This window comes from Tiliqua scincoides, chromosome 1, assembly GCF_035046505.1.
Source record: "Tiliqua scincoides isolate rTilSci1 chromosome 1, rTilSci1.hap2, whole genome shotgun sequence".
Classification (NCBI taxonomy): Eukaryota; Metazoa; Chordata; class Lepidosauria; order Squamata; family Scincidae; genus Tiliqua; species Tiliqua scincoides.
In genome coordinates, this window is record NC_089821.1 from 65,552,932 (window position 1) to 65,566,988 (window position 14,057).

The following is a 14,057-nucleotide window of genomic DNA, read 5'->3' on the forward strand; positions in this document are numbered from 1 at the left end:
TGCCAGATGCAGGGGAGGGCACCAGGATGCAGATTTTGTCTTGCTGTCTTTTGTGCTCCCTGAAGCATTTGATGGGCCACTGTGAGATACAGGAAGCTGGACTGAATGGGCCTGTGGCCTGATCCAGCGGGGATCTTCATATATTCTTATGTAGGTTATAAGCTCAATTGGGAGCCCAGGTCTACCCAAGCAGGTAGACCTGGACTCCAAGTCCAAGTGGGAACCCAGCTCTACCTGCCCAGCAAATACCCACAGAGGCTATAAGCTCAGTCGGGAACCCAGGTATACCCAGCAGGTAGACCTGGGCTCCAAGTCCAGGTGGGAGTCCAGGTCTGCCCACCCAGCAAATGTCCACAGAGGTGATAAGCACAAGTGGAACCCCAGGTCTACACAGCAGGTAGACCTGGGTTTGAAGTCCAGGCGGGAGCCCAGGTTTACCCACCCAGCAAATAGCCACAGAGGCTATAAGCTTAATCAGGAGTCCCAACCAATAGACCTGGACTTCAAGTCCAGGCAGGAGCCCAGATCTACCTGCCTGGTTGACCTGGGCTCTAAAGGTAGTGTTCATGGTCTTCCCCTATACCAGGGGTCAGCAACCTTAAACACTCAAAGAGCCATTTGGACCCATTTTCCAGAGGGAAAAAAACTTCAGGAGCCACAAAACCCTTTTGACACCTAAAATGAAGATAACACTGCATATATAGTTGTTTTTTTTACCTTTATGCTCTTATAGGTCCCATTTTTATAAAGTAGCCCCCTCTTGTAGCTTTTAGTTAGTTTTATCATACATTCTTGTCCTGTTTTTTCAGACACCTGGTCCTCTATGGTGTTTTGCCCAATTCTAAGGCCATTCTCTGCCTGGAGAATTATGCCCACTTTAAGCAAATTAGCTCCTCTTTCCCCCAACAAATGACCCTGGTTCTGCCCTGCAGTCCTGCTGGACCCCACCTCCAGGGTAGCTCCCCTGTTCAACCTGCAGAGGTCCTCTCTCCTGCTAGCAGCCTCCCACCACTACAGCAGACCCTGGATCATCAGCAGGTCTTGGGCACAGCAGCCTCACTTCAAACTCCAGTGTCTCTAGCAGTCCCTTAGTCACAAAGTCAGTCAGAGTATCCAGGGCAGAGTCCAAAGTCAATAAGCCAAGTCACAGTCCAAGGTCAGATTCCAAAGTCAGTCAAATCAGCCAGAGTATCCAAGTCAATAAGCCAGATCAGATTCCAAAGTCAACCTACACTCCTTCTACAACCCACAAACCCTTCCTGCCTCTTATATCCCTGAGGGCCCTATTGCCTTCAAGTGCCTGCAGCTGTGCAGCACACTCTGCTGGATGTCCAGGCTTACCCTTAAAGGGGCCACTGCTGACACCACATCTACCTCCTCACCAGATCTTCCTCGATTCCAATACAAGTGGGGGGGGGGGAGCAGATCTCTATACAGACCAGTGCAAAAACAGGGAGAAGGTGTGGGGGAGGGAAGATCTCTATATAGATATCACAGCAAGACCATTGCAAAACCCCTTGCACACAGAACCAACAGATGGAAGTGGGGGGGGGGCAGATCTCCATACATACCAGTGCAAAAACAGGGGGAAAGGTAAGTCAGCCCCAGTAGAGTCAACGGGGCTTCATCTCAGGGATGCATGGACAGGAGTGCAGCCTGCGAGTGGCTCCTCTCCCTGTCTACTCAGAAGTCAGCCCCAGTAGAGTCAACGGGACTCACTCCCAGGGGAGTATATATACACTGCATATATAGTTTGCGCTCCCCTCTTATAGGTCACAGTTATATAATACACTTCCCTCTTATAGGTCCCACTAAAAATCAGGTCCAGACCCACAGTTGGAGAACAACTGTTTTAGATTGTGCACAGGTGAACTGCTTGTGAAGGATACTGTCATTCTTTACTGTCATTTACTTCTGTACTTCTGTAAATGCCTTTCCACACAATACTACCTCTGCACAAGACCACTTAGTACTACTTAACACTGTTCACAAAGGTGCTCCTGAACAAACAAGCTAAGAGTTCAAAACTGCATAAAATAAAAGGCATACTAACAGTGATTACTTCCCAACAATGAAATATGCTTTGATGCTACATATACAGTATGTTACACATACAGTATACAAACATCTGGTGCAGGGGTCTCCAAAACCCTTTCAAGTTTCCAAGTGAAGGAAATGGAGCAGTGAGCGTGTGAGTGAGTGAAGGGGGAATGCTGAGTAGGGAGCTTGAAGGCTGTAATCCTGGGCACACTTTCCTGGGATTAAGCACAATGGGACTTACTTCTGAGGAGACACACAAAGGATTGTGCTCTGAGCTTTGGAGGAGGACAAAGCAGCTGCACTCAATTGCTTGCTTTTGCCGTGATCATGGGGGAAACAAGTGAAGGAAATGGGGCAGTGAGAGGGTGAGTGAGTGACGGGGGAATGCTGAGTGGGCAGCTTGAAGGCTGTAATCCTGGGCACTCGTTCCTGGGAGCAAGCACAATGGGACTTACTTTTGAGGAGACACGCACAGGAGAACTGAGCAGCTGCACTCAATTGCTTGCTTTTGCACTGCGGCTTGGGCAGGAGGGAATGGCGGTGCAGGCTCTTTGGGCAGGAGCTGCTCCGCCAGCCCATTCGCGCCCTCTCCTATGGGGTGCAGCCGCAGGATGCGTGGGAGCTGTGCTAGTGCGCTCAGGCTGGTGAGGGGCAGGTGCGTTGCGGGAGGGGTGAGCCCCTTCCTCCCACGGAGCCGCAGCAGAAGGCTGAAAGAGCCGCTTGCGGCTCCAGAATGGCAGGTTGCTGACCCCAGCCCTATACAGACACTGGATTCACCCCTGATTCTAAGGAGATTCAACTCTCAGAAAGATAGGAGAATTCAGCTCTACAAGGTAGATTCAATAATTCAAATCTTCTTTACTTTGCTTTTTCAAAGTAATGAATATTGTAAAAAAACTAATGTTCCAGTGGCGTTACTGTATCTGACTTGCATATCTTTCCTCTTGCTTTCATATAAAGTAAATAAATTTTATTTTTGTATGTATCAATGCATCAGCAATGTGTCATCGGCTAATGAAAGGCTTTCAATACAAGCAAATACTACCTGCATCGCAGTGATATGTTTTACTTTTGCAGGAATGTAAGCCTGTGTATTGTGCTGGTGTGTAAAATGAAAAGATATGTTGCATGTTATTTCTATGTAGACCAGGGGTGCCCAAACCCCAGCCCTGGGGCCACATGCGGCCCTCGAGGCCTCTCAATGTGGCCCTCAGGAAGCCCCCAGTCTCCAATGAGCCTCTGGCCCTCCAGAGATTTGCTGGAGCCCACACTGGCCCGACGCAACTGCTCGCAGTGTGAGGGCGATTGTTTGACCTCTCACATGAGCTGTGTGATGAGGGCTCCTTCCACTTCTTGCTGTTACACGTCTGTGATGCAGTAGCGGCAGCAAAGGAAAGGCCAACCTTGCTTTGTGCAAGGCCTTTTATAGGCCTTGAGCTATTGTAAGACATTCATTCATTCATATAAGTTCGTCTTTAATATGTAAATTTATTCAAATTTTAAATGTAAATTGATACTTTTTTCCCCAGCCCCTGACACAGTGTCAGAGAACTGATGTGGCCCTCCTGCCAAAAACTTTGGACACCCCTGATGTAGACAATACATTTTACATTGCATAGAGATGCATTTATTCTATGCAAATTATTGTTACATTGCTTTACAGATAATGAATGCGTATTTCAATAACCCCCCAAAAATATTTTCTCTTCATGAAATTTGGGGGAGTTACTGGTCTTTGATGTTTCTCTGTACTTATCCCTTGCACACCAATATAGATACCCAACATAATTGCCCCCCTGAAAAAATAGTCGCGTCGCCCCCACCTCTAGAATCCTGGCTATGGGCCTTTCCTGAAGTTGCACTTATTCAAGGTTCTGTTTCGGCTGGCTGGCTGGCTGTCCTGGTGTGCTCCGTCTCATCTCAGTTGGTGGGGCTTTCTGCAGTTTATCCTGCCTCCTTTCCTTATGGATCATGTCAATAGGTGTGGCTGGGAGCAGGCACTGTTCCCAGATCTTCTCCTTGGTGACAGGAATGAGAATTCACTCTAAGTGAGCTGCATCCCACACCCACGATATGCAGGAAACAGGTCAACATCCCTGCACGAACTCCTGAAGACAGCATTGAATGGAAATGAACCCAGGACCTTCACTGCCAGGCAGTGAAGAGGCAGTACTGAGCAAAATGAACCCAGGCAGCTGCTTATTGTTATGTACACTGAGGGTGCCTAAGTGAACCTGTAGTTAGGCTTTCACTTGGTTGTTGGTTATGCTGAATCTGCTGTTCTATTATATCTATTAGGTTCACATACTGAGCTTGTAATGCCAAGTTATGAACCCAGTCTGTGTGTGCGCATGCACATGTGTGTGTGTGTTGCTGGTCCACCCATCCTTTGGGTTGCTTGTATGGTTTCCTACAAAGATCTCACACATAGTGAGAGAAAAGCCCTCTGCACATATTCAGAAGCATTGGTTTCTTTAAGCATTTTACTGCTTAGACCTGAATCAAACTAAGCGCTGCCCCCTCCCATTCATTTAATTCATTCCTGAGGTACTTACGTTACACGCTTCAATGTGCTTGTTTTCGGTTTCCAGGAGTATCTACAACTCCATCAGGAAGTTACAAGAAGGAAAAGGAACACAGATTTCAAAACATTTACACAAACATGTTCGCTTGTGAACATTTTTTCCATTTCTGTCAATCTCCTGTGCTTTAAATAGAGATGGCTTACAGACTTCAGTGCCTATTATTATGACTGAGTGCCCACAATTTTTTTCTTGTATGGGTGAAGGTGGGTTGATGGGCTGGGTGGATTGCTTGATGTTTCTTCATGGGGCAGGGGAATTCTCAGAAGAAGCTTTCTTGATGGAAGTGTCTCTGGAGTGGGAAAACCCTCAGAGTTAGAGGACAAAAACACAGCCCACTCCCTCCGCTGAAGAGTGTAGGCAAATGAAAGAAGGGAGAGAGGGGAAAAAAGGAAGCAGTTGAATGGAACAGAAAATGAAGATGCCAAAATCTGGAACTTCTCCTGTCTCAGGGAAATGGAGACCGTGAAACACTATACCTTCCTCTGCCTCTTAAGCATCACACATAGGATTCCTCTACAGTTGCAGTCTATCCTGTGCTCACTGTGCCATGGGTCCTGCAAACACACATGCAGACCTATTTGCACATGTAAAAAAGACATGTAAAGACCACAATTGCACATGTAGAAAAATGTACAGTATTTGAAAACATTTGCCTGAGACACGGTATCTGGAAACAAGAGGGGAAACTATGGAAACAGTAAGATAATCCTCAGATCCTGAAATTCTGGTCTGCATGTGAATGAGAGGGGACTGGATGCAGCCATTCCAGAGAGAAATTCTATTCCAGAGAGTGGCCATATTAGGACCAACAGTTCTGCGAGGTGAAGGAGGAGAAAATAAGACAGCAGGTAAAGATCCACCATTGCCAACTGATCCTGCCTCCTTAAGACAGGACTGTGTCCCTCCCCCATCCCAGTGGCCATATTAGCACCAATGACCTTGTGAGGCAAAGAAGGAGATAAGAGTGGATTAAATTTATTTATTCATTTTTAATTAAAGAGACCCTTGGGGACAAGATATGGGACAAGATACTAACATGTGGGAAAATAAATACTCTAAGGGCCCACCCAGTCCTATCCAACTTTCCAACAACATTGCAGCTGCAATGCAGCCTTGAGAGAAGGGAACAAACACTCCCTTACTCTGAGGTGGCCTCTGTGACTGCCCTTCTACAGCAGGATGCAGTGCATGCCCTGTTGGTACGGCTGCACCAGCGCTGGGAAGTTGGATAGGATTTGGCCCTAAGACATCCTGAATACCCTGGTGGGAAGGGAAAAGGTGATTGTAAACATTTTAAATTAAGAAATACATTTTGGTTGAGGCAAAATACTATCACATCCTTTGCTTAAAGGGCTGACGGTCATTCTGATAAATTGTCATAGTCAGAGCTTTTCATATCTTCTCAAAAGGCTGGTACTGTGATGTTTAATGCTTCAGCAAAGCTGCACATCTCCTTGTCTCAAAACACACTTCACTTTCCATAGGCCAATCTATTGCAAAAAATCTTCCAAGTTGTGCAGTCAATTCATTGCACTTCCTCTGACCACAGATAATTTCCTTCCTTCATTCATTCATTTATTCATTTTTTAAAATTCCTACCCCGCTTTCTCTGGGCGGGGCACTCAAAGCAGATTTTGTTCAGAAATGCCAGAATCCCTGTGCAAGCAATTGCATTGTAGGTACATGTGGCACTTGTGCACTATAGCTATGTTTCTTTTTAATATGCACTCTGGGTTTTGGTGTTGCAAAACTGGAATTTATTTATTTATTCAATTTGTATCCTGCCATTCTCTCCAAAGGGCACCCAAGGCTGCTTACAACAACATTAAAATAAATATGAATTATAAAATGCATAAAAGTATAAAATACATATATAGCACAACATTAAACCCTTATCCTCCCCCCTCAAAAGCCAGCTGAAATAGAAATGTTTTTAAGCCTTGTTGGAACTGCTCCGCAGAGGGGGTTCATTGTAGATTCTTTGGAAGCATGTTCCAGAAGTGCAGTGCCACAACAGATAAGGCTGTTTCTCCATGCCATCCCCTTTACTCCAGATAGCAGTCTTAGCAGGGCTCTGCTAGATAACCTCAGGGGACATGCTGGACTATAAGAGAATAGGTAATCCTGAAGATACCCCAGTCCCAGGCCACATAGAGCTTTGTATGTCAAAACCAGCATCTTTAATTGGGCCTGGATATGAATTGGCAGCCAGTGCAGTCACCAGAGTGGCAGCCTGACAGAATCAAACAGCCAAGCCCCAGTGAGCTGCCACATTTTGAACCACCTGCAATTTCAGAACTAGCTTCAGGGGCAGCCCTACATAGAGTGCATTACAGTAATCTAAATGTGATGGAACTAAGGTGTGGGCCACTGTAGCCACATCTGACTGACTCAGGTATGGCAGCAGCTGATGCACCAGCCAAAGCTGGGCAAAAGCCCCTCCCCCTGTCTTAAACAAAGGGGGGTTTGGGGTGCTTAGGGTTCTCAGTTTTCGAACCCTAAAGCCCTCAAGGCCCCTTGCCCAGTAGTACTGCCACCACCCTGTACGTGCCAGTGCCTCAGTCCAGGGACACTGAGACCCTCTAAGCTTAATTCTATTCCTTGCAGGCACTGAGCTCTTTCTCCAATTAAAGCCTCAGTCCTCAAGTTACTAGACCTCAATGAGCACTTGGTAGTTTGCTGAACGGCTAGGCAGGATTCTGAACCTTGGTCCCCAACAGACAATGAAACAACTTAGTAAAAGTTATTTTAGTTTATTAAGTACATAAGGTTACACACTCTACAATAAGGCAGCAAATATGAGAGGCATAAACATCTAGGAAACATATCAGCAATCAAATAATAAAGCTAGCTGGCTGTCTCTGTTAATCCCTATCTCTCACCTGGGTCAGTTACTCTTGTAGATCTCTTAGGTCCAGGGCTACCTATGAGGCCAGGTGCCCATGATGGACAATGGAGCTCCAAGCGTGCAGGATGTTGCACCCAAAAACTCTGTTCAAGAAGGACCTCATAACCCCCTCCCCGGGCACTCATTATTACACTTCTTATGCTAATAGTACTGAGCTGACTTCATACTTATTAGCCGGTCCATTCAGAACCTTTGAGGAACAGAACCTTCTCAAAGTTGGCCTGGTTGCTAACCCCTCATAGTTCTTTACCCCTCCCAACTGGAGATCCACAGCTGCACTCAATCACACTTGATAAGGCGCCTCTCTGTCTGCTGCTAAACATTCCAATGGGTTGTAATTCTTGTTATGTGTCCATTCTGGCCAGCAACGGAGAGACAACAATCCTTTTGTTTATTTACTCACATTTTTGCAGCTGGGAACTGCTAGCAACTTCTCCGTTACACTGTCTTAGTTTGGTTCAGGCTTCACATGCTAACATAATAAGAACATAAGAACAGCCCCACTGGATCAGGCATAGGCCCATCTAGTCCAGCTTCCTGTATCTCACAGCGGCCCACCAAATGCCCCAGGGTGCACACCAGATAACAAGAGACCTCATTCTGGTGCCCTCCCTTGCATCTGGCATTCTGACATAGCCCATTTCTAAAATCAGGAGGTTGTACATGCACATCATGGCTGGTAACCCATGGATTTTTCCTCCAGAAACTTGTCCAATCCCCTTTTAAAGGCATCCAGGCCAGATGCCATCACCACATCTTGTGGTAAGGAGTTCCACAGACCAACCACACACTGAGTAAAGAAATGTTTTCTTTTGTCTGTTCTAACTCTCCCAACACTCAATTTTAGTGGATGTCCCCTGGTTCTGGTGTTATGTGAGAGTGTAAAGAGCATCTCCCTATCCACTCTGTCCATCCCCTGCATAATTTTGTATGTCTCAATCATGTCCCCCCTCAGGCGTCTCTTTTCTAGGCTGAAGAGGCCCAAACGCTGTAGCCTTTCCTCATAAGGAAGGTGCCCCAGCCCCGTAATCAACTTAGTCGCTCTCTTTTGCACCTTTTCCATTTCCACTATGTCTTTTTTGAGATGCGGCGACCAGAACTGGACACAATACTCCAGGTGAGGCCTTACCATAGATTTGTACAACAGCATTATAATATTAGCTGTTTTGTTCTCAATACCCTTCCTAATGATCCCAAGCATAGAATTGGCCTTCTTCACTGCCCCCGCACATTGGGTCGACACTTTCATTGACCTGACCACCACCACCCCAAGATCTCTCTCCTGATCTGTCACAGACAGCTCAGAACCCATCAGCCTATATCTAAAGTTTTGATTTTTTGCCCCAATGTGCATGACTTTACACTTACTGACATTGAAGCGCATCTGCCATTTTGCTGCCCATTCTGCCAGTCTGGAGAGATCCTTCTGGAGCTCCTCACAATCACTTCTGGTCTTCACCACTCGGAAAAGTTTAGTGTCGTCTGCAAACTTTGCAACCTCACTGCTCAACCCTGTCTCCAGGTCATTTATGAAGAGCTTGAAAAGCACCGGTCCCAGGACAGATCCTTGGGGCACACCGCTTTTCACTTCTCTCCATTGTGAAAATTGCCCATTGACACCCACTCTCTGCTTCCTGGCCTCCAACCAGTTCTCAATCCATGAGAGGACCTGTCCTCTAATTCCCTGACTGTGGAGTTTTTTTTAGTAGCCTTTGGTGAGGGACCGTGTCGAACGCCTTCTGAAAGTCCAGATATATAATGTCTACGGGTTCTCCCGCATCCACATGCCTATTGACCTTTTCAAAGAATTCTATAAGGTTCATGAGGCAAGACTTACCCTTACAGAAGCCATACTGATTCTCCCTCAGCAAGGCCTGTTTGTCTATGTGTTTTGAGATCCTATCTTTGATGAGGCATTCCACCATCTTACCTGGTATAGATGTTAGGCTGGCCGGCCTATAGTTTCCCGGGTCCCTCTTCTTTCCCTTTTTAAAGATAGACGTGACATCTGCTATCCTCCAATTTTCCAGCACTGTGGCCGTTTTGAGGGACAAGTTGCATACCTTAGTCAAGAGATCTGCAACTTCATTCTTCAATTCCTTAATAACTCTTGGGTGGATGCCATCAGGGCCCGGTGACTTACTGATCTTTAATTTATCAATGAGGTCTGAAACATCTTCTCTTTTAACCTCTATCTGACTTAATTCCTCGGTCAGGAGGGGCCGTTCAGGCAGCGGTATCTGCCCAAGGTCTTCTGCCATGAAGACAGATGCAAAGAACTCCTTTAATTTCTCTGCCATAGGCAGAGGCCAGAGAAACCTAGGCCTAACATGTACTTATTCATGACATGCTTCCTTTTGGGAAGAGAGGCTAGGAGGTTGACACTTTCAACTACTCTTTACTAACACACAGGGCACTTCTTATATTGTACTTACTCTACAGTTACTTACTAAGCAATACATAGCAGGGTCTACTAACAGGGTATAAAGCACTGAAAGCTATGAGGCAGTTTGTATTAGCAGCAATGGGTTCTGTGAGGTTACATGGAGAATACTTCACAGATTTCATACTAATACAATCTTGTTACTACTTATGAGCTAGTGCTTTGTTGATTTTCACTATACCACATGCGAGACAAAGCATCAGCCAAAACATTCTTAGATCCTGAGAGATGCTGAATATCAAATTGGTAATCTTGCATCGATAAAGCCCAACGCAGGATCCTTTGATTGTCTCTGGCTTTAGCCAAGAAAGCTAAAGGTGAGTGATCTGTTTGCACAAGGAACTTAGTTCCTAACAGATAGGGTCTTAACTTAGACAAAGCCCACACTAATGCAAGACATTCTAATTCACACACAGCATAATGGGTCTCACGAGGCAATAGTTTACGACTTAGATACACAATTGGACGTAACATTCTTTCTTCAAATTCCTGTAAAAGAACAGCTCCTAACCCACTCATACTTGCATCAGTTTGAACTACAAACACTGGACTGGGCACCTTCCTTATGAGGAAAGGCTATGGCGTTTGGGCCTCTTCAGCCTAGAAAAGAGGCGCCTCAGGGGGGACATGATTGAGACATACAAAATTATGCAGGGGATGGACAGAGTGGATAGAGAGATGCTCTTTACACTTTCACATAACACCAGAACCAGGGGACCTCCACTAAAATTGCATGTTGGGAGAGTTAGAACAGACAAAAGAAAATATTTCTTTACTCAGCGTGTGGTTGGTCTGTGGAACTCCTTACCACAGGATGCGGTGATGGCGTCTGGCCTGGACGCCTTTAAAAGGGGATTGGACAAGTTTCTGGAGGAAAAATCCATTATGGGTTACCAGCCATGATGTGCATGTACAACCACCTGATTTTAGAAATGGGCTATGTCAGAATGCCAGATGCAAGGCAGGGCACCAGAATGAGGTCTCTTGTTATCTGGTGTGCACCCTGGGGCATTTGGTGGGCTGCTGTGAGATACAGGAAGCTGGACTAGATGGGCCTATGGCCTGATCCAGTGGGGCTGTTCTTATGTTCTTTTTAGAAAAATCTGGTGCTATCAGGACAGGTGCTTTGGATAGACCTTGTTTCAGAGCATCAAAGGACTTTTGACACTCAGCTGTCCAGTTCACCTGTTGGGGTAAATGCTTATGACACAGGTTAGTTAAAGGAGTAGCAAGAGTTGAAAAGTGAGGCAAAAACTTTCTGTAGTAGGAAGCAAGTCCAAGGAACGATTGAACCTGTTTTTTCGTTTGAGGGACATGCTAATTCACAATACTGTCCACTTTAGCTGCCATAGGCTTCATTTGTCCACTTCTAATCATGTGACCTAAATACTGTACAGTTCCTCTGGCAAATTGACATTTAGAGGCTCTGAGAGTAAGATCAGCATCTTTCAAAGTCTGAAGTACATCATGGACATGTTGAAGGTGCTCCTTCCAGGTGTCACTAAATATGGCAATGTCATCAAGGTACACACTGCAATATGGTTGGTGTTAAGCTTAAGAGAGTGTTTATTAATCTTTGGAATGTGACTGGTGCTCCGGATAAACCAAAAGGCATTTGTTTGAACTGGAAAAAACCCCTCGGGGTCACAAAAGCTGTCAGTGGTATGCTATCCAGGTGCATGTTCATCTGATGGTACCCCTTGGCTATGTCTAATGTGGAAACAAACTTACTTTTGGCTACTTGTTCTATCAGTGAGTCCAATCTGGCTAGAGGAAAATGGTCATTTTTGGACTGGGAGTTCAATTTTTGAAAATCTGCACACATTCTGAACTGTTTCATGGTTTGGCCCTCTGGCTGCTTCTTTTCAACCATCACAATGGGTGAAGCCCATTCACTGTGGGATGGTTCAATGATGTCTAATTTTAATAGTAGATCAATCTCTTTGTCTACAATGTCAGCCATAGGTCCCACAATAGGCCTTAGGGAACATGTGCTTGGTGTAGCCCCTTCTACTAAGGAGATTGTATGTTGTAACACATTGGTTTGCCCTGGTTTACCTGTAAGCAGTTCAGGGAAATTCTCTAAAGTCTCATGAAGCTCCACTTGTTGCGGGTAAGCTAGGTCCTCTGGTAGCTTGACATCATCTAAAGCAGGGGTGCTCACACTTTTTTTGGCTCGAGAGCTACTTTGAAACCCAGCAAGGCCGAGAGATCTACCAGAGGTTTTTTTACAATTTTTGCGCCATCATAACATATAACATTTATGTGTACAATGTATGTTGGTGTACCTTGAGCCCCACTGAGTATAACAGGACTTACTCCTGAGTAGACATGCCTAGGATTAGGCTGTGAGGCTGCAATCCTAGCCACACTTACCTGGGAGTAAGCCCCATTGAGTACAATGGGCCTTACTCCCGGCGTTTCCTCCCACAGGCACCTGAAGGGGGGGGGTCGGCACTCCGCGATCTACTCATTTTGCCTCACGATCTACCGGTAGATCGCGAGCCACCTATTGAGCACCCCTGATCTAAAGTTTCCAAATTTTCCTCTTCTGGATCCAACCAATAGTCATCTAGCTGGTCTGATTCTATGCTGTGAAAACTTTGTACAAAGAACAAGTTAGTTTGATCACGCTCCATAAATTAAGCCGGTTTGCATGTAACACAGTAGGCTTCTGCTGCTTGATCTCCTCCTGTACTAGGAAATTGTCATTAGGCAAACATTTCACAATCACAAAACCTTTTTGCCACTTAGGCTTGAGTTTATGTTGGCGTTCAGGTACTAGCACCAGCACTTTCATGCCTTCTGCCAACTCATGAGGTCTGGCTTTTAGATCATAACGTCTCTTTTGGTCAGCTTGAGTCATTTTTAAGTTTTGTTTGGCAAATTCATGCACAGTCTCTAGATTGTCATGCAGGTTGTTAAAATATTCAACAACAGGTAATGGCATCTCATCTAATTGGCCTTTCCAAGAAGACTTGAGTAAGTGCAAAGGCTTAGTTATGTTTCTGCCATAGATAAGCTGATGAGGTTAATAGCTCAAAGCTTCACTAGGGGTGTCATTGTAGGCAGAACACAAAAATGGTATAGCTTTGTCCCAAGACTGTCCATAATCATAACAGAATTTTCTACACATCTCCAATAAGGTCTGGTTAGCTTTATCGACAAGTCCATGGGATTCTGGGTGGTAAGCACAGCTAGTAAATTTGTCTATTTGACCTAATTCACACAATTTTACTAGTAACTTGGAAGTGAAATTTGAGCCTTGATCGGACAAAATTATGTTAGGCACACCAACTCAAGCAAACATGTCCAGTAAACATTGAGCAACTTTTCCAGCTGTAACTTTGGCTAAAGGCACAGCCCAAACATATCTGGTTGCTCTGCAAATACACACAAGAAGAAATTGATTTCCAGCAGGAGTCTTTTTCCAAGGCCCTAACACATCAATACAGATTTCAGAGAACGCAAGCTGGCTTAGCGTTGGTACAGGCCTTAGCTTGGCTCTTTGTTCATCTGCATTTCTTCCAACAACTTGGCATGTTTCACAGCTCCTAATGTACTCTTTGACCGATTGCTTACATTTTGGCCAATAGAACAACTCAGTCACTCTGTGATAAGTTCTTTTTTGACCCATATGCCCTCCACACAGTGAATCATGTGCTTTCTGTAACACCAGATTTCGATATGGAGTTGGAACCACAAGCTGTATTTTCTTTTGCCACAAGGGGGCAGTGCCGGCTTGTTGCAAGGTACCCAAGATGTTGCAGGGTAATCCCAGATGTTGCAAGGCAATCTCAGATGTTGCAAGAGATCCCAAGATTCCAAACCAAACTCAGAAGGCAGCGGTGATCAAATCCAAGCATTTATTGTAAATCCAAAGGTTCCAAAGGTTGAGAGTCAGAAGTGAGAGTGAAGTCACACACGCCTGTGTCCCATCACACAGTGTGTGTGAGTGTGAGTGTCAGAAGTGGGAGAAGGGAAGCGTGTGTGTGTGTGTGTGTGTGTGTGTGTGTGTGTGAGAAGTGGGAAGAAGAGAAGCCTGTGTCCCATCACAGTGTGTGTGAGTGTGAGTGTGAGA

At 45.4% G+C, this 14,057-nt stretch overlaps 1 protein-coding gene across 3 annotated transcripts in view; it reads right to left on the bottom strand.

Moving 5' to 3' along the window:
- The window catches only part of LOC136657053 (membrane-spanning 4-domains subfamily A member 8-like), a 29,947-nt gene that overhangs the window by 13,330 nt on the left and 2,560 nt on the right, over window positions 1–14,057 (bottom strand). The window contains exon 1 of one of the 3 annotated variants that reach the window (XM_066633653.1): window positions 7,508–7,867. The exons of 1 other annotated variant lie outside the window; for it this stretch is intronic. In XM_066633653.1, the coding sequence (XP_066489750.1) occupies window positions 7,508–7,658 (151 nt within the window). In that variant the 5' untranslated portion in view covers window positions 7,659–7,867. Of the gene's footprint in view, window positions 1–3,863; window positions 3,946–7,507; window positions 7,868–14,057 lie in introns of those variants that run through there. One more of the 3 variants, XM_066633677.1, reaches the window with a different exon arrangement.